Genomic DNA, 19,406 nt, shown 5'->3' with positions numbered 1-19,406 from the left:
TAGATGTGGAGGTGCAAACAAGTGCTATGTATAAATTCAGGGCTGCTTTTTTTGCATGCCATTTACTTCACAGTGACTACCTCTTTGTCCACTCTTCAATTACAAAAAAACCTACCAGTTTTGGAAGTCTGTCCACTCTCTTCACTGAAGTCAAAGGCATCACTAAAAGCATACGTAAGGACAGTTACTGCTGGACATTATAAAACCATATTGTTATCCTCAGTAATATGTCTGAAAGTCCTACCATGGCTTGGGTAGAAATTTTGTGGTTGTTACATTATGTTCCCATATTTTTCAGAACAAGAAACAAATCCTGATCCTAACCTGGAAGCTCTGCCAGCACATTTCTGTCATATTTTAGAGGAGAAAATTATTATTAGTTTTTAAATCGCACTGGCCAAAGTAAGGCATGTTAGCTGTTGTTCACATAGCTGGATACAGTTGGATTCTTTGAGGAGCTGAAGGAAACAAGTTCAAAATCTTTAACCCTGGCCTAAATAGTACTGCTTGAAGCCAGAGAGGAATTTATCATTCCTTTAGTAGAAACAGAATTAAGACTTATGGTTCTGAGACTCTACCAAATAAATTCCCACAAAACATAAAAGATGTTGGAAAAACAGCAAATTTGATCAAGATGGTGTTTTCAAAACACTTATTAAATTGCCTGCCACATTACAAATAAAGCTACAGATTGATACGATAATATGTAGCATGCATGAAGAAAGCACAGCTGTTTCCAGGCCCATTCATTCCACAATATCTGGGAGATGGGCTTCCTAAATGAAGACAAATGCAACACAGAACCACAGATCTGTGGTGCTCTGGCATTGCAACTCTTTCCAGTGACTTTCCCAAGAAACTTGCAAAAGTATCAACTAAATACTTTTAGCAGAATTCATCCGCTCAGGTCAGAAATAACTAACACAGAGGAGAAACAACCACTGGCAGACAGTAGGAAGCACTGGAATAACTGAGAGGACTGTAAAATTTGTCACCTTGGAACTCTTTAAGAATACATCAGCTAAACATCTATGAGGAATGACATAGGCACAGTTGACTCAATGTTGGAGTGGCCTGGCAATGAGCTTGACCTTCAAATAGATATCTTTTGAGGTTTGTACTAATTTTCTCCAGTATTACAGCATGAAAGAATTCTCTAAAGTCAGTGCAGCATCTTATCTTTACTAGTTATTAAGAAAGATATATTAACATGGATAACGTAATCTGTGTTTGTTTAGGCTGCACATAGACACTACCTCTTCCAAATGTTGCACATGGACACTACAAAGAAAAAGAGTTCAAAGTACGAAAAGCACCTTGCATTAGGGTTTTGCCTGGAAAAATGTTGTAGGAGTGGTAGTGAAATAATGCAGCTCCTGTTCCCTGACATTATCTTCCTATGGATGTGCCTGTACCAAGTGTTGCTCCCTCCAAACCATGCACACCGCCAGTACTATTCCAAATAGGTTCACATCCTAAAAATATTCCACTGATTGACACTACCTCATTGCATACATACCTCTGATACTGAATTATAAAACCACATCCCTAATGGGATGTGATAGCAGCAGGGATGTGTGGCACAACACTCACAGGAACCTTGTAGTGAAAAATCTCATATTTTTTAGTTATGTTTTAGGGCTACTCATGGAGTCCAGTGAAGATCAAAACCAGCTACTATCATGTGGATACACAACCATTCAGCTCTCAAAGGGACCAGGCTGGAGCAGTGTAAACACTTGTCATCCTACATCATATTGTTTGTAACCCAAAGACTAACACCAAGTAGGTAATTTGATTAGTGCAAATCCTGCCCCTGGCATAGTTCCAAAGATCACATTTCCACAGTATATTGATCAGCAGCATTATGCTTCTGGAAGATTCATAGCCAAATATCTAAGTGTGAATACAATCAATCGCAGTAGAAATTTCCTAGGTTCAGGCTGCCAAAAAATAGAAAACACAGAGGGCAAAATATCACTATGGACTTGTTTCTGACCATAAAGAAAGACAAAGGGTAATACTGGCGTTAAAACAAATAGACATGAATATGAGGTTGGCGTAATTTAGGCATTTTCTAATCATCAGAAAAACGAAGTCCCGAAAGAGTTTTTAATCTTGTTTTTCCTCTTTCTTCTAAGTTGGAATTTCATACTTTTATGAGCAATGGGTATGACACATGGTTACAAAAAGTGGACAAGAGCATCATCAAGGTTCTTTCTAGCTGAAAAACATGGTTGCATCTGTAAATGTGATGATATAGGCCACAAACAAATCCTTTCTAAGTCCAATACAGTCCAATTGTTTTAAATAACACAGACTGACTCCTCAAGTAGCAAAGAGTAGAAAATAAAATTTCATTTTCATTGTCTTCCTGACAGGGAAGATTTCTAAGAATGCTTCTAATGAAGTTATGCAGGAGGGATTAACACTGTGGTCTGATCAGGAAGAAGTCAGCAATGAGGCTGATTTAGTAACATACTGTTACAAAGTATCTGTTTACTCTAAACTGCATTAAAGTTCTTCAGCAAAAACTCTTCCTGGGTTGCACCTTTCCTCTTCTGCCCGAGGACGCAGTGGACACAGCTGCAATCACACATCTGTTCGTGGTAAGCGAATTGCATATAAAACTAACAATACCTCCATACTTTGGCCAAAAACGTTCACTACAACATCCCCAACTGTTTGAGCACTCTAGAAACTGCTGGCAGCATAGTTGGTCAAATATATTTATAATTCTAATATTTAACTGAAATTAAAGACTGCTTAAGGACCTGAAGGAATTAAGCATGAATTTAGAAGGAAAAAAAATTAAAAAAAGCAAAAGCAAAAGAAGTCATATCTCTTGGAGATATCAAGGGTCCACATATCCATGGAAGCATGTGTGTTATGAATTTCATAGCATTTCTAAGGAATGAATGAAATCAGAAACCAAGTGGAGAAAGACATGCTGTTGGAGACTAACTTGTCTGGTATAACACAAGGCATCATATGTGATAAATTTGGCAAAGTATTTGAGAAGAGAATAAAAAGCAGATAGGTGTGAAGTAACTAACTGTCTTTTCAATTAGGTTTTAGACACTTGTGAAACTATGGTAGAAAACAGGTTAAGCTCAGCTTGAGTAAGTGCACAGTAGAAGCAGCATTCTCCACTGGATAAAATGACCAGTTAAAGGGCAGCAAAGAGTAATCTGATTATGAAATAACCATACAGATATCTCTTAAATGAATCCTACAAGCTTCCCACAAAAAACTCCTCAAAACCAGTATTCTCCCAATACTCCAAACTCTCTTCAGAATTTCTTAGTGACCCAAGGACTGCAGTCAATATCTTTAGCTATTTCCACAGCAATTACATCTTGCTATGTGAATGTTACTGAAATAAATATTCATGGATATGTTATAATAATGGTAGAATCCTGAATTTTAGATGTTTTTTGAAGTATGCGATTTTCATTCAATACTACTACCCTTCCATGAATCATCATTATTGCTCCATAGTTCTGTATCAGATAATGAGGACAAAAAAGAAAACATAGAGGTAATGATAGAATTATGATTCTACATGAAAGAATGAAAATGGAGGAAAAAACCCCCCATGTTTGGAGTTTGTTTTAAAGAAGAGGATTAAACAGTAACGCAGCTGAAGCTTTTTGTTTGAGAGATGGTGATAGACATTTAATTAATTGTCACTTAACCTCAGAATTCTACATAAAATGGCTAAAAACATCAGATGCAAAACAAATATAAGAAAAATGTTTGAATGTACAATATAGCAGTGGCTAATAGAGAAGTATATGTAAGGAGTACACATATCATTATTAAAACCATGCAAAACCTGCCACAGGCAGGTAATTAGAAGAAAATAATACCACAGTTTATCAGAGGAGACATACAAAAGTCCTGTTGTGACTAATCAATCCTATTTGAATTGTCAGCCCCTAGGTAACTTCTGTCAAGATGAATCAGCTAGGTGTAGAGTCAGCTCTTTGAGAAATAGAACAGATTTCTGAAGTTTTTATAATGTAGGTCATCTATGCTCTATGAGTGGTTAGATGTCCCTGTCCCACTGGTGACTGACATGGTCTTTGGACAGTAGATTTGCTAATTCTTTTCACTTCTTTTGAATTTTATGCAGGAAGTAATTTTAATTCTTTCAGGGCTATTGATACAAAAAGTGTACAGCTTAGCTGAAAACAGGAGCTCATGGTCTTCCAATCTCATTGTGTTTAAATGAAGTGACAAAATTTGGAGCTTAGTTACTGCAGTCTTCTTCATAGTGGAAAGAAAAAGGTGATAGCTTTGTATGTTTAACTTCTTTTCAGATGTGGACTGAGATTCCTGAGGTTGATACAATGACGAAATGAGCAAAGTAATGATCATTATGGTACTCTCTACTGCAAGGTGACAGTAGCACAGATTTGTTGGAAAAGTAAAGGATAAACTTCTAAAAGAGTTTTAGGATGAGAGTAGGAAATTCTGACTGTAGTGTGGGAAAAATGTATGTTGACACATGTATGATCAGTAACACCTTCCCTGGAGATGGAATAGCACGTCTTCAAAGAGTCTTAAAATCTGCACAGTATTAAAGCCAACCTCCAAAGCAGCTTGAAAAATTCTGTTCACTGAAAATATCCCTAGATATTTAGGAAATATAGTGATTATCTGCATATTGAAATGATTCAAAGAACAAAAATGCCCTTTTGGCAAAGAGATCAAGATGCATTTCCTGACATAGATCCCTAAGTATAGAAAAACAGAAGTGGTAACTATTTGTTAGATGTCTTAAAGATTTATTGAAAAGATTTATTCAGATCACCTGCTAGATACTGCAAAATCGAGCTCCAAGTTTGATTAATCCCAAAATTTATGATAAGATAAAGTATACATAAGGTATTTAACGTTCTTAAGTACAACTTTGGTCTTTCAAGTCATGCCTAGTCTTTTTCAGTTGCTATGAGAACGGCAGTAATTGGAAATGAATGGTCTTACATTTTCTTAAATAAGTACTTCAATAGTTCACAAGGGATTCAAAATATTATACTAGTCTTTTAGCTTTTAACCTAGATCTTTTTCATTACCACTCAGTGCATACTAGATACTGTGTAAGAATTTTTTCACGTGGCAATGTCACAACACTGATGATGGAGTAGAATATAACAAGTGGTCAAAGTCCTGAAGAAGAACAAGGAAAAGGCACTTAGGAAAAGAAACATTCAATATTTAAATATTTGAGTGCACAATCTAATGAATAGGGAGCATGGCATTAGAGATTTGCTGCAGGGTATTGCAAGGGTAGCAGCATGTATGAATCCAGTTACCACAGATGAGCTGATGCGCTGGAGAGTCACACCTAAGCCACTGCTCTGTGTGTGCTCCCCCCTCTAGAGTGGCCATCTGTGAACTAGATTTTCTGGAATAGCATTATTCCCCTTTATTCCCCAGTAGAAGTGGAAAAGCCAAGCTGCAAGCTGGCCTTTTGTTATCAAATCAAAGGTCTTAAATCAAACATAATTTGGTAAGCTGCTCTAATTACAGTAACAGAGGGCATGTTGCATGAGTGTTGCACATTGTGTTTCTAGTGGGTGGTTTAGCTTGTTTCCACCAACTTTATGAAAATGCTGTTTAGGATAAAATAATCAAATCTCAGGAGGCAAAGTAAAAATCCTGTGTCCCATGCATCACACAAGTGTTGAAGGTCAGATCCTGTAAACCAGTCACATCCTGAAGCTCTTGTCTGAAAGTGAAAATCTTCCACTGTGAAAACAATTACCTCTATTACCCAGTAACTGCAGCTTTCATTATGCAGAGCTATAGTGTCTTAATGGCACTGACTGATAATTAAACAGAAAGGATCTAATTTTCTTGGTATGGAATGACAGGTTTTTAATTGTCTAACTTCATGCTCTGTCTATTGGCTAAGAGTTTCCTGCTCCATAGCATGTCTGAAATTTAGTCACACCTTTTGTTTCTGGACTGTTCACACACCTGTCACACCTTTAGCTCCTCTTTCTATTTTTTCAAATGGTTGTCCATTCCTTGTCAGACTGTGAGTTGTTGAGTAGCTATCCACACAACAGCTATTGCCTTTGACATAAGCCCTTTTTCAACTGTCCTGCAGAGTGAAAACTGGTAGGCTGGGAGGCTGGTTTTGCTTGAAGCAACTCTTTCTCTTTGTTTTTTTTTCCTCATTAAGAAAATGGTCTTAATGTGCACTATTTCCCTTTGACCACAGCATTCCTAGCATGCATGATTGCTTTACTTATACTCTCAAAGTTATCTGACCCTTTGGTTAGCATTATCCATTAGAGGAGTAAGAAATGTCACTGTAGATAACAGATTTGCATGTTTCAACTCATGCTTTCCATAGGAATTATAAGTAAACTAGTAGCAGTACAAAAGCAAATCTCCTCCTTTGTCTTCACAGAGCATGTATCATTTCAAAATCATGCTGGGAGGCCTTGCTATGCTGGAGAAGAGGAAGCAGAAAATAAGCATGAGAAGGTCACCTATGGAAATAGTACTTCCACTGCATGCAACGCACACAGCAGTAGTGGGCACTGACAGGCTGCAGACCCTCCGGGGGATGCCGTGCAAAGGTTCCCCTTGGCTAGGGGTGACCTCTGGGAGTTTGGGTCCTGCAGAGCCAGCTACAATGTCTCCAGCAACACATTTCCCAGCAAGGTCCATTCCAGGCTTCCTCAAACTCTTATGCTGGAGAAAATAAGCCCTTTTGAGACGGAGAGTAGTAGGGAGCACAGGGTGGGGATATTTAACTAGCTCACTATGAAGCCAACAGCTGGTGCCAGCGAGCTCTAGTGCATTGGGGTTTTTTTTTGGTTGTTTTTTTTTTTTGTGTGTGTGGGTGTGTGTGTTGTTTGTTGTGTTTTGCTTGGGTATTTTGGTTGTTTTTTGTTTGGTTTTGTTTTTTCAGTTATTACACTTGGTATGCCCTGCTAATCTCAGGGGAAAACTTACACAGAATTTAAGACCATTCTACTTCAGATAAATTTAGAAACAGTACATGAAGTTTTATGTCAATAGGGAATCGACATGTCTGAGGTGATATGGTTTACAGTTCAAAAACCATAACGATATGCAATTAAAGCCTGCATTTGGTGTGCCTCAACTTTCATTTTCTTATACCCTTCTCATAAGATTGCCTTTCTGTCACATTTTGCTCTTTAATCTTTTCAGCTTATGATCAATGACAGTTTATCAGCCTTTTATCTACTATTGGCAAGTATGACTTTGTATTTTTTAACAGTACCATCCCTATCATGCAAGTACTAATCAGAAGGTATATTAGAAAGAAAGCTTCAAAATTCTTTCTCTCAAAATGAAATCTAAACAAAATTTATTGGTTCATTGTGCAAAGAACTCTTTCTACATTCCCAGGCACAGATGGGAATGAAAGAGTGATAGAAAGAAGGGCACAGCACAGACATTGGACTGGTGATTAAAATCTGTGCAGCACACTGCGGTAACAGAAGTGATATATCAAACTATAGATAATAGCAAAAGATGCCCAACAGGAAAGGCCCACAATTAGAAACAAAACAGAGAACAAAAGAAAAAGTAGAAGTTTCTGAAAAGTTGTTTCATTCCATTATATATTTATTCATTCCATTATATATTTAGCTGCCAACACTAACACACAACATCCTGAAATGGCAGGGGAAAGTATGTTCCAATGAAGCCTCTCAGCAGCAGTAAAGTTTTTCATGACTGTCAGTACAACTGTACTAATCTATTCACATTAGTTTCACCTGATTGCTTGGTTTAATGCAAGACTCAATTACTTTGGGATTAACACTGCAATAAATTAAAAGTCTTGAGGGCTGCTTAAATTACCCTAAGTTTCCAAAACTCTGCAACTTCCCACACATCATTTGTCAGTAAAAGAGATAATTCAATGGACATCGTTTGTGCAATTTTTACGTCTCTAAACCACTGCTTAAAAGTAAAAAGTCTTAATTAACTAGGCAACTAGAATGGCCTCACTGAGAAAAGTGAGGCCTACAGAAATATTGAAGAGTTAATGAAGTTTGTTTGTTTGTTTTTAATTCAGGCCATTTATTCCGTTTTCTAAAATCACAAGCATTGTCGTCTTATCCTTTGTGAAAAGTCTGTCGTTGTAGCTATCTCTGTGCTACCCTTCCAACACAGAAATACAAAATGCTCAGTGGGACCATCAGTAATAGCCAGTATTTAAATCCCATCCCACCCTTGTACCCATGTAATACAAGCAGTTTAAGCAGTCGGTGTATGCTGTAGAGTGGCAGGATACTGATTCCTCAGCCCTGGAGAAGGGAGACTGGAGCTGCGTTGTGGTCCACATATCAGGATTCTTTTTCCCACAAAAACAAAGCAGGAATAAAGAACTAGCAATTAAATATGTCTCTGGTATAAGGTTATGACACAGCCACAGTATACAGAATCAAGAGCTCAGACATGCAGGCCCACCACCTGAAACAACCTTTAGTTAAAGCCATTGGCATTCCACTGAAAATTCAGGGCCTTAAAAAATGGCTTTAAGACACAGTTCTTTCTAATCTGCCCAAAATTTCTCATGAAAGACTCTCTACTAATACATTTTCCAATAAAACTAAATCTATATCACCCTCACAAAGACACGACAGATTTTCCTCCCTTCAGCAAGGGTAAGAATTCAAAGAGTTTAAGAGACACTTAAAGAAACATGCTCCCTGCTAGAGCCTGATCTTTTTGGCATTGTGTTCCCTGAAAATGAATAAATTGCCTGTGTTCTCCTTTCCACAGCACATCTATAATCCATGCAAACTCACTAACACAGCCTTGCCACAGCAGCTCCATTTTTAAATGATTCTCCTTGTTTAGATGGAATTGTCAAACTAAAGAACAAAACTAAAGAAGTGGCAAACTGCACCTCTTCAAGTGAAAGGCTCATCAAGACTTCAGGTTTGAAAGGTATGTTCAATCCTTCTCCAGCAATAATAATTTTACCATGTGCCACAGAATTTTTGCTTAACAGAGCTCATTGCCACTCTCGTTAAAAACACAATCAGCATCAAATTGTTGGGTAACTACTGTATTTCATCTCTATCAGGAAGAAATAGCAAATGACGTACATTTGTCTGCTTTTTATAAACCTTTCTACACAAATTTTGAGAAAGAAAAACCATATCCTTGAAGTATTATGAACCGGGATATTCACTTACATATATGGAAAGTTACAAAGATTGTCCTGCAGGCTGCAGGAGCAAGTGATAGCAAAAGACAAACAGTATACAAATTTATGGTCAAAGGAAGTCAGTAAATAAGGGTCGATCCCTCAGTGTCTGCTCAGGTGAAAACTCCATACTGAGGTTATCAGAACTTCTAAATGCTGTCTGCTGCTAGCCAGGCATCCTGGGAAATGGCTTAAAACTTGTTAGTGTGATTATAAGGTTTATTAACCTTCAGATAAACTTAAATCTAAATGGAGAAAACAGCTATAATGAGGACAGGGCTGTCTCCAAATAAAGAAACAGTTTTGCAGAGGCAACAACCTACTATGAATGTCTTTGAGTTCCTCTAATGCAGCAAAACAGAGGCACCTCTATTTGGAGCAAAGCTAAAGTTCACACAGCATTAAAATGTAAGTATTCATTTAAGGGGGACAAGTGACAAGCAGAAGGTGGGACATCCTTGCCAAGATGTAGAAACAGCGAACCAACACCACCCCACCCCACAACACCATAGCCGTGGAAACTGCTGAACTGGTGACCCACTTCGAAAATTGTCTAATTTTAAAGTTTCTGCTCATCTTTCTTATCTGAAAGGTGCAGAAATAGGATCAATACAGAAAGTATACCTTGCAAAACATGGAGATAGGTCAACAGAGAAAACTGATTGCTGTCTGCTGTCTGCAAGGTGTTGGTTTACCTGACTGTGCTTTCCCATGCAATGCAAGACATGCATGTGCCATGGACAGTGCCAAGACTGGAAATATTTGATAAATTAACTTAGGCTAGTCTTCATTTTTGTTACTGCTCATGAGCAACAGTCCTTTCTTGGTGCACCAATTTGAGAATAAAATCATATTTTTTTCTTAGACTACCCTGATCATTCTACAGTAGCAAAACAAAAATTGTCTACACAATGCATTGCTAAATTTCCCTGTTCTGTCAGTTCAAGATTATATCAGTTGTATTTTCTATGTCAAGGTTAAGATACCAACTAAACTATCGAGTATGTCAGCATTCGGGAAGGCTGGACCACAATGCCTGAAACTGTTTCAATTATTCACTTAAGAAGTTAATAATGACATTAATTGCAAATGAAGGATAAAGCATTCAAAGGAGAAGCCTTCTTGAGGAAAGGAAAAAGTGGTTAATCAGCCACCTAGGTGACACAAAATCATGAGAGCCAGCATAAGAACACAGCATCAAAAAAGTCATGACTTGGCAAACAGAATAAAAATACAGAATTTCTGAGAAAAAAAAGTCATCAAGGATAAGCTACCTTTATTGCATTGAATCATTACAAGAGTACTCAAAATGTTGCTTCTACTTGAGGTATCAATAATATTTCAGTGAGAGAAAAATTTGATCTAACAGTTATTATCCTGTATCCCATACAGGATTTAGTACTAAAACCTCAAGCAAGCACAATGTCAGATGAACAGAGTTTCTAATACTTTCAGACACACTTGATGGAAAAAAATTACACATTCTGCTGAAAAGCATAATGGAAAAGGATATTTGTGGGTAAAATCCTTACAGAAAGATGGTTGTTATTCCTTTATGAAGTGAAGCCTCTATGCGAACTGAAATTTGGAACCTCAAAGGAAAGAGTGGCTAAACAGGAAGTGGAATCAAAGGTGAATATCAAGAGAAAAGAATATTATGACAAAAAATGCTCTTTTGTGTTCTGCATTTTTCCACTACAGGGAGGAAGAACAGGTTTAGAATCATGTCTGTGAAACATGGAAATGTAAAACCAGGAGCAAAGTCAACACCTCCTGGTCCTTTTCCACTGGGTCACCTTGTCATAGAAGAGTATCAGGTTAGTCAAGCAGAATCTGCCTTTGATGTTCATGTTGTCCTAAATATATATGTCCACATTTGACTTCCAGCCACTGAATTTCATTAGTACATTTTTTGTCAAATAAAATGAAATCCCCAAACATAAATAAACCTCACAAAGCCTTCTGTTATTAAACCCTTTCTGATGAGAAACTCAATGCAGCCTTGTGCGCAGGTCCTTAAGGAGCTGCAACTAATGAAAACAGTATTGTGCCTTAAGTACAGAGATTTGCTAGTTGAGTCCCTTTCAATTTGTTCACCATATGTAAGGAACAAACTGAACTTATTTATCTTATTCACATAGCCATGCTTCACTCCCCACAGTGTTCATACCCTTCTTAACTAGAATTATTTCCTAAGACAAGTAACACAATGAGGACTGCAAACTGTTCTCACCTGCACCGGGCATACAGACTATTTTCTTTACTCCCTTGTGCTCACCAAAACCCTCTATAACCTTCTGAATATGCCTATGTAAAGGTGATTATCATGCCTAAGTTAATTTAGGTGTCTTCAGTGGGTATAACTGCCAAGCTTTTGGTAGTAGGGGGCACTTCAGAGTAGGGGCACCTGTTCAGGGACTGAAGCCCATGGATAAGTCCATTCTGAAGCAGAGGAGATGATTAATAAGGAAGGAGCAGCACAAGAAGAGTAAGAAAAAGGGGCAGTAAAAACCCCCAAAACATTATGCATCTACTCCAGATTCCTGCACCACTCCCTACCTCACATGCTGCAAGAGCACAGGAGTGGGGACTAAGACATGGGAAGGAGAGCTGTGATGACTGAAGCTGAGACAGGCAAAGGGAAGAAAGGTGTTTTCCCTAAGAGTTTCTAACTATTTGTCTTCCTTGGTTCTTAATACCTGAATGAGTGATTATATTATGTTAATTGGCAGTAATACAAATAAGTGAAACTCCCTGAGTGGAGACTCTTTTACTGTCAACAGTGCCTCAGCTGGTGTCAGGGCCCTATTGCTCTCTGTCTGCTAGGCCTAGGAAGGAATTCCAGAGAGGAAAAAATCTATCACCATTTTTGAAATTATGACCTTGTGTGGTTTCTCAATCAGTGGACTAATGGGGCATGCTTTAAATCATTTTAGCTCACATTTAGAAAATAAGTGTTTTATTAGTATACAGTCTGAATGGCTTCTCTAATCACATTTTTACTCCACAGATTAACATCACTATCACTTGTCATGTTACCACATGATAACTCCACAGGCTGCAGGCATGGATGAAGGCCTCCTTATTAGACACTTTATATGAAAGTGTCTGAATCGAAGAGCCATATAAGGGGAATAAGATTAGACCTGTTTATTAAAGTATTTGTCCTATGATGTACTTGCTAGGATAAACAGAGCATGAAGACTCAATACATGTATGAGGCACATATTATCTGCAAAATAAAAGTTTGACCAAAAATTTTGATGCAATTGTTATTGAATCAGTGCTTCTTTCATAAAAGCTCAACTTCTCAGCCTTTAATGGATACAATTAAATGGAGGAGACTCTGACTAAACAATTATATCCCCTTATTGCTTTCTATTATCCCAGAAACCAAATGACTGAGAGCCAAGGGATTCAGGCTGTGGCAGTGATGCTGATCTGCATGCATTTCTGGCATCTATGTCTGTGCAAAATGAAACCAGCTTCACTCAAGCAGAGATGATGGTGTGAAAGGGCAATGGAGGGAGGAAGGATGCATGTTGGGAGGCTGATTAAAAACTGTTCTAATTCTTTTCACTATGAGTTGTTTCTCCAAATTTCAAAAAATAATCTGCAAATATAAATTTTATTCTGTTCACCAACTCCAATTCACTGTTCCTCATGGACCTTGAAGTCTCAGAGCTGGCAAAGTAGGCATTAGTTTAGGACAATAATCAGTCATAATCCACCTGCCTCTCTTCCCTACACCAGGAACCTGGAAAGACCAAGTGTCTGCTCATACTGCCACCAGCGGCCAAGCAGCCTGGGCCAGGTGGGTGAGCAGTGACAAAGCCAGCAAAAGGTCAGCCACTGCCACCAGTGAGAGGCGCTTTACTCATCCAGTGGCAGTAGGAATAGCAAGTTGGATTTTCAAGTGTTTTATTTTATGTTGGTATGCCTTGTTAACATTCAGCCTCTTAAATGTTAAAGGTGATCTTATCCCTTTTGGTATGAGGTTGTCCATGAATTAAAACTGGAAATAACTTCACAGAAGAATGACAAAGAGCAGGTCTTTATAAAACTCTCTCTAGTAACCAGTTTCATGTCGCTTGCTTTCCTCTGATGCCTGCAGCAGGAATTCCTGCTGCTGCAGACTGAAGAGGAGTGAGATGGAAGGAACCATGCTTTGCCTCAGTCCCTGCACAGGGGTTAACAGGGCATCCTTCCAGAATGGAGGTCTCTGACTGCTGCACTACTATATAAAACCATGAGTCACTTCTACTTTATCTTTAAGGCTACCATTTACCTTTGAACTTCTGTGATTTGTCTCCAAGATACAGTATGTGTGTCTTTATCTCCTATATGTAAAATGGCCATTAGTATGTTAGGTTTTGTCAAATACTCTGCAGGAACAAGAAATAATTTGCATCATTTAATAGGGTACTGGCCCTAGCAATTGACAGATGGCCTAAAACTCTCCTCCTAACTCTGTAAGATATTTCTTAACTTTTAGGTTTCTTTATTCAGAACTCCCTTTTAGACAATATTTAAAGCAATATGTAGCACTGTAAATCATGAAAAAACCTTCTCTAGTAATATGCGATAAGTAAAATCAGTAATGCAGCTGTAAGTGTACATCTGTAGATGATTACAGATGATTACACCCATGAGGTATGTGGAATGATTACTAGCTGATGTTACAAAAACCTGAATGCATAAGGATCTGTACAGTGTGAGAAGGACAGGTAAGGATGAAAACCGTACAGAATCCAATGACAGTTGGGGATTCTGGCACATGAGCGTCTGTGAGGCACCCCTTCCAACAGCACCCACACAGACAGGTCTGCCAACCCCCTTAGTGTGCCCCTGATACCAATTACTGCCATGTTAAATAGTGACTAAAGGTACATGCACATGCAGATAAACAGTGACATGTAAGGCAGAAGTACTTGTCATAGCTCTCCAATTGCCAAGCCTTGCATGCTCTTATTTAAATCAACAATTATATTTATGCTTTTTAGGTATATCAGATGCAAATACTTAAACAAATACAATCACATGACTAATAATTTGTACAATTACTGGTGTCTGTTCACAAAACAAAGGTCATTTTTCTCAATATTTAGCTGAACTTTTTTACACACTTCATAATACAGCCATGCTAACAGACCCCACTCAAATAAACACAGCTAGGAAAAATACAGAGAAGAAGAAAATAAAATCAGAAAGAAGAAACAGGCCAGCTGTGAATGTACCTGATGTTCTCAGTGGGAGATAAGGCTGAAGGCTGTTCTAATAAGAAGAAAACCTTTTTAGAGAAGCCTGAATTGAGACCAGCTAAGAAGCTTGAGAAAGAGAAGAGCTTGACAACACTGTACAGGTACAGTAAATAGTAAGGAGCTTTGCCACCCACATCCACACAGCCAGCCAAGCCTTTCATTCGTATGCTTTCTCTTACTCCCACTCAACCTCACAGGTAGTGTTTGAAAAATCTTTCAGGCATCCTGATGGATAAAAGAACTAATTTAATATTAAGGCTCACACTGTGTAAGAACCACACCTACTCAGGAAGTCAAATTCTGTGTCAAACTGTTGGAAAGAGTACTTGGGTTTCTACCGAGTTCATGAGCAACTTCCTAGGAAAAAGCAGTAACTTCTTGTAGCCTTTCATCAGCTGGGTACCTGAAACAGCTGGTCAGCTCATCTACAGGGGCTTCTTAATCTTTGCTTACTATTCCTTCCTCCCATTTCAGAACTCCACAGAAAAAGGGATTTGAGGTACTGGGACCTTAATTAATTGGTTCGTGTTTCATTAATTCTTCAGTTTCACAAACAGTTATGAAATAGACCTTTGTGACTTTTGCTTATAACTTTTGCAGAGGTACTGCCAGATAGAACTGTCCCTGCTTTTAGTAACTTCACTGTCTTTAGAGATTATACTGATAAAGTTGGCAATACTAATCAGTGTTTATTTGATCCTACATGTAATCTAGAGATATTTACATTGAAGAACAGAGGCATTAGCTACATATGTGCTGATGTGGCCCATGTTTAAAAAATTTTCTTCACAAACATCAGGTGTAAGTCTCATTATTAATACATATTAAAGAGTAAAGGCACTGAAGAACATATGGAGAACAAACCTTATTGTATCATTGCTGTGCAAATGCAAAATAGAGGCAGAGTTTGTAAAGCGAGAGGAAACATTTGATGGTCTACATCTTGATTTTAAAAGGCTTTAAACATTGTCTCACCATGGCAACGTACAGGAATATGGCTAGGTGATGCTGCTCTGTGATGGGTGCAAAACCATTTGCTAGGTGTACTTTTGAACAGCTATTAATAAAACTTTGTCAGATAGGAAGACTTATCAAACAACCTTCCAGAGTGTGATCTTGGTCTGGTTCTATTTATTTTTTCAGTCTTGAGCAGGTTGACAGAAAAGTAAGAGAAAAGGCACTGAAAGTATTCAAGAGGAAAGAATTAAAATACCAGAAGATCCTGCAAATTGAAGAAATAGTCTGGAAAAACAAAAGAAAATGTACTATTCAACAGAGACAAGTGTAAGGGTTTACATTTAAAAAGAAATAAGCAAACAAATAAAGGATGAGAAACAGTGATGGCAGCTCTTTCAATAGGACATAAGGGCTGTAATAAATCAGAAAAACATGAATCACCCACAGCATGCTGTTCAGAAAATGGAAAACATCTCACTGGAATGTAGAAACTCTAACAGAGCTTAAAAACATATAAAGTAATGGCTCTACCGGGATATTCTGACAGTACTGCACTTCAACAAAGTGGTGAATCAGCCAGAGAAGGTCTAGAGAAGGACAGTAAGAACAATTTAAGGTAAAGTCCTATAGCAAAAGAGTGAAGAATTTGGAGGTCTATGGAGGCATAAGGAAAGAGGCAGAAAAGCTTTTTCTTAAGGTTTTGTCTATGCCAATATTGAGCAAGGTGAGAAATTAGGACCTTAAATTTCATAAAGAAGAAAGGTTCAGGTTATATTTTAGGTAAACCTTCATAAGAGTAAAGACAATGAATCAGCACAATAGGTTGGTTGCCTGGAAAGATTATGAAGACTGCCTCTTATCAGAAGGTGATGGCCTAGATTATCTTGTCAGGATGACTTCAAGCCCCATTTATCAGTAGTCTCTAACTGTGTTCTTCCTTATATAATATATGTATACTTGCATCAAAGCATACCTAAAACAGATAAACAGAACACCTCAAAACTAAAAATAGAAAAGCCAGGAAAGAAATACATTTCATTTTTTTAAGTAAGTACCAAAACTTGCACTATCATTTTTCCAATTTTCATTCCTTTAAAGCTAAAGACCTTTATAAAAGTGGGAACAGGATATGACCAAAATCAAGGTATTTTCCGAATATGAAACTACCTAATTGGCATAGCTCTCACAGTATTACAAACTCTATTATCTTTTACCTGATTAGGACACCCTGGTGTTCACCCAGTAATAAAATCGTAAAAAATCCCTCCTTTTTTCATTAAAGAGAAGAAAAATATCAGAAATTATCAAATTCAAATATTCACAGTCTGTACTTATATGCTGCAAACTAAGTATTACTAATTATACAGTAGCTGCTAAACTGTTATGCTCTTGTGGTTTTTGTAATGATAGATTTCTGGATCCAGGAGGACAGGCTGCATCATAATATCGGCAAGTTAAATATCAATGAATGTATACAATAAAATAGTATAAACACATAGAAAATATTTACTTCATTACTTACCTGTTAACTATATACAAAGGTGCATCACAAAATGGACATTTATAAAATATTGATAAACTTGCTAGCTATAATCCTGTTTATAACACTCGCAATCTGAGGAAGCTTATTTAACATTTTGTAGTAAAGCTTCTGTGTCTTACCCAGTATTTTAAGGTTTAGTAATCAGCTTTCAATTGATATTCAATTTAACTTCTGGCTACTGTACTGAGAGGTGTTATATCCTGATTACCTATTTCTAGACAAAAACAATTTATCAATGACAAGTCTCCTAAATCAATTAGCAATCTCTGACCTTTAAAATGCAACATAGAAAGACATACTGATAAGGTATAGGACTGTGACTCAGGAGACCAGAGTTTCAGTCCTGTTTTTTTTAAGCAGCTTTGCAGGCATGAACAAACTATTTCACCTGTCTTTGTCAACCTCCCTGCATCACTAAAAACTCACTGGCCTTCTTTATTAAGAACTCTGGGGCCTCATTCAAATCATCTACCCATTTCAGCTTGTCTAAGGCATTGCAACTGCTTTTTGTGAGTGACCAGGGAGGCAGCTAGAATAACACCCTTGAATGCCACAAATAATTTCATGTGTAAAGATAAGAAGGGTAATCTCAATCTGAGGTCTAAGTCTTCTGGGAATGCACCTGTCTCATGCTCCTCTGCCAATACAGAACTTGTGTGTGGATGGCTTTACATTCTAGTGTGAACTCGCCCATGTCAATAAATCTGGAGGTTGATTGAGAGATCAGACAGGATTATTTTTTGGTATCTACTGAAGAAAAGATTTATGTAAAATTTGGTACCATCACTAGTGCTATTCAGCTAGCAGTACTGATACAACTGGTACGCTTCTGACTCCCAGGGGCAACAGAACAGTACTTGGTTGAAATCAGGTTTTTCTCTGTTTCTCACAAGAAAAAAGAAAGGATGCAAATGGCAGATTCTGTTCAGAAATCATTTGGTATTGCAGAGTACTTGTTGCAGCAGAATTCTGAGAATAGTTCTTGCAACTCTCTGGCTCATTGTGTATATTCAGCAAGCTGGGAAGGAACTGAAGTAATTTCAGCTGTAAAGCTTTCATCAGCTTTCAATGCTCAAAAAATGTTTTGGATTGCAGTCATTCAGCCATTAAACCTTTTGATTACCTTCAAATTTAGCTGGGGCAAGGGTAACAGTCTGGAGCTCAGAAAAAATAAAAAAAAAGCTTATCAAAGAGATGCATCAAAAGGAATTCAGTCTGCAGGTATGCTCTGTCATTTGAAGGGACTTCCCTACCTGCCCTGAAATGAAAATTTACAGCTGCAAGCTCCTGTTGGACCATAGTCTGTTAAATAAATGTGAGATATAAATGTTCTGACAGAGTAACTGCATATTTTCCATTTGGATGTGAATCTTGCTACAGCTGCCCATGCTCTTGCCACCTTTCCTGATTTTTTGTTTTACAAATGTTTCCCCATGGGGATATCTTGACACGTTGCAGCTACCAAAGATCATACTCCCTTAGTGACTACACAGTGTTTTTCACAGAACACAAATTGCACCTGTATTGCAAAATCTGCTTGACTCTCAGTCATTTTTCTGGGTAATGATCTGACTAACTTAGTTTGGATCAAAATTACTACAGATACACATGATATCACTTTCTCTCTCCTCTTCTTAATAACAAGATGAATTTCAAAGTAATTCTGGCTGGTGTGTGGTTTTTTTACGGGAATTACTGCTAAAATTAGACAAACAGGATGAATTACAGAGTCTAAAATTAATCATAAATAAAACACAGCATTTAGTCATTGCATTTGCATATTGGTGATAATCAACAGTTGACTCTTTATGAAGGCATTGTTAAGTTATTTAAATCCTGGGATCCCAGGCAATGTTAAAATATAACTGCAAAGCATATAGCAAGCTTCTCTTTCTGGCATGTGCCCTACTTGAGCAGAATATTGATTGCACTTGATGTCTTCTCAGCACAGGCATGAACTATCTGTTCCATTCATTTAAAAAACATTTTAAAATGGATACTGAAATGGATTTTACCAGTAGGACAGACCTATCTCATTAAAGCCACTGTAGCCCAGCTCTTGCCTGCTTAGTCCCAGATCTTCAAGGTCCATGCATTTAAATCCTGGTGGGCACTGGTAACCTTCTTCTAGCTCTCTGGAACAGTGGGTGTCTGGAATGGCTAAATTATTCCAGGTTACATTTCTGTGAAAAATACAAAATTAAAGTGTTACATAAACTCAGTCCATAGCAAAATTATATATTTGAAAGCGAGAAGACTACAGTGAAAAGTACATCAGCTGTTATTTTTACTATCTGATGTTCTCTACTATATGCTGTTTTCATTAAGCAGTTATTGAAAAGGGCAAGCTAACACTCTCCTAAAACTTCAGACTTATGTAATGATAATACAAATACTAAGAGCAGAAATTTCATACTAATGTCTAGGGAACCCA

General features: G+C 37.6%; 1 protein-coding gene across 2 annotated transcripts in view; it reads right to left on the bottom strand.

Moving 5' to 3' along the window:
- Positions 1–19,406, bottom strand: part of NALCN (sodium leak channel, non-selective) — a 229,073-nt gene that overhangs the window by 165,124 nt on the left and 44,543 nt on the right. For both annotated transcript variants that reach the window (XM_071548846.1, XM_071548855.1), the window contains exon 7: positions 19,001–19,155. In XM_071548846.1, the coding sequence (XP_071404947.1) occupies positions 19,001–19,155 (155 nt within the window). The remainder of the gene's footprint in view (positions 1–19,000; positions 19,156–19,406) is intronic.

Source organism: Pithys albifrons, chromosome 1 (genome assembly GCF_047495875.1).
Source record: "Pithys albifrons albifrons isolate INPA30051 chromosome 1, PitAlb_v1, whole genome shotgun sequence".
Classification (NCBI taxonomy): Eukaryota; Metazoa; Chordata; class Aves; order Passeriformes; family Thamnophilidae; genus Pithys; species Pithys albifrons.
The sequence above is the reverse complement of the archived record's forward strand: the minus strand, read 5'-3'. Positions and strand labels throughout refer to the sequence as shown.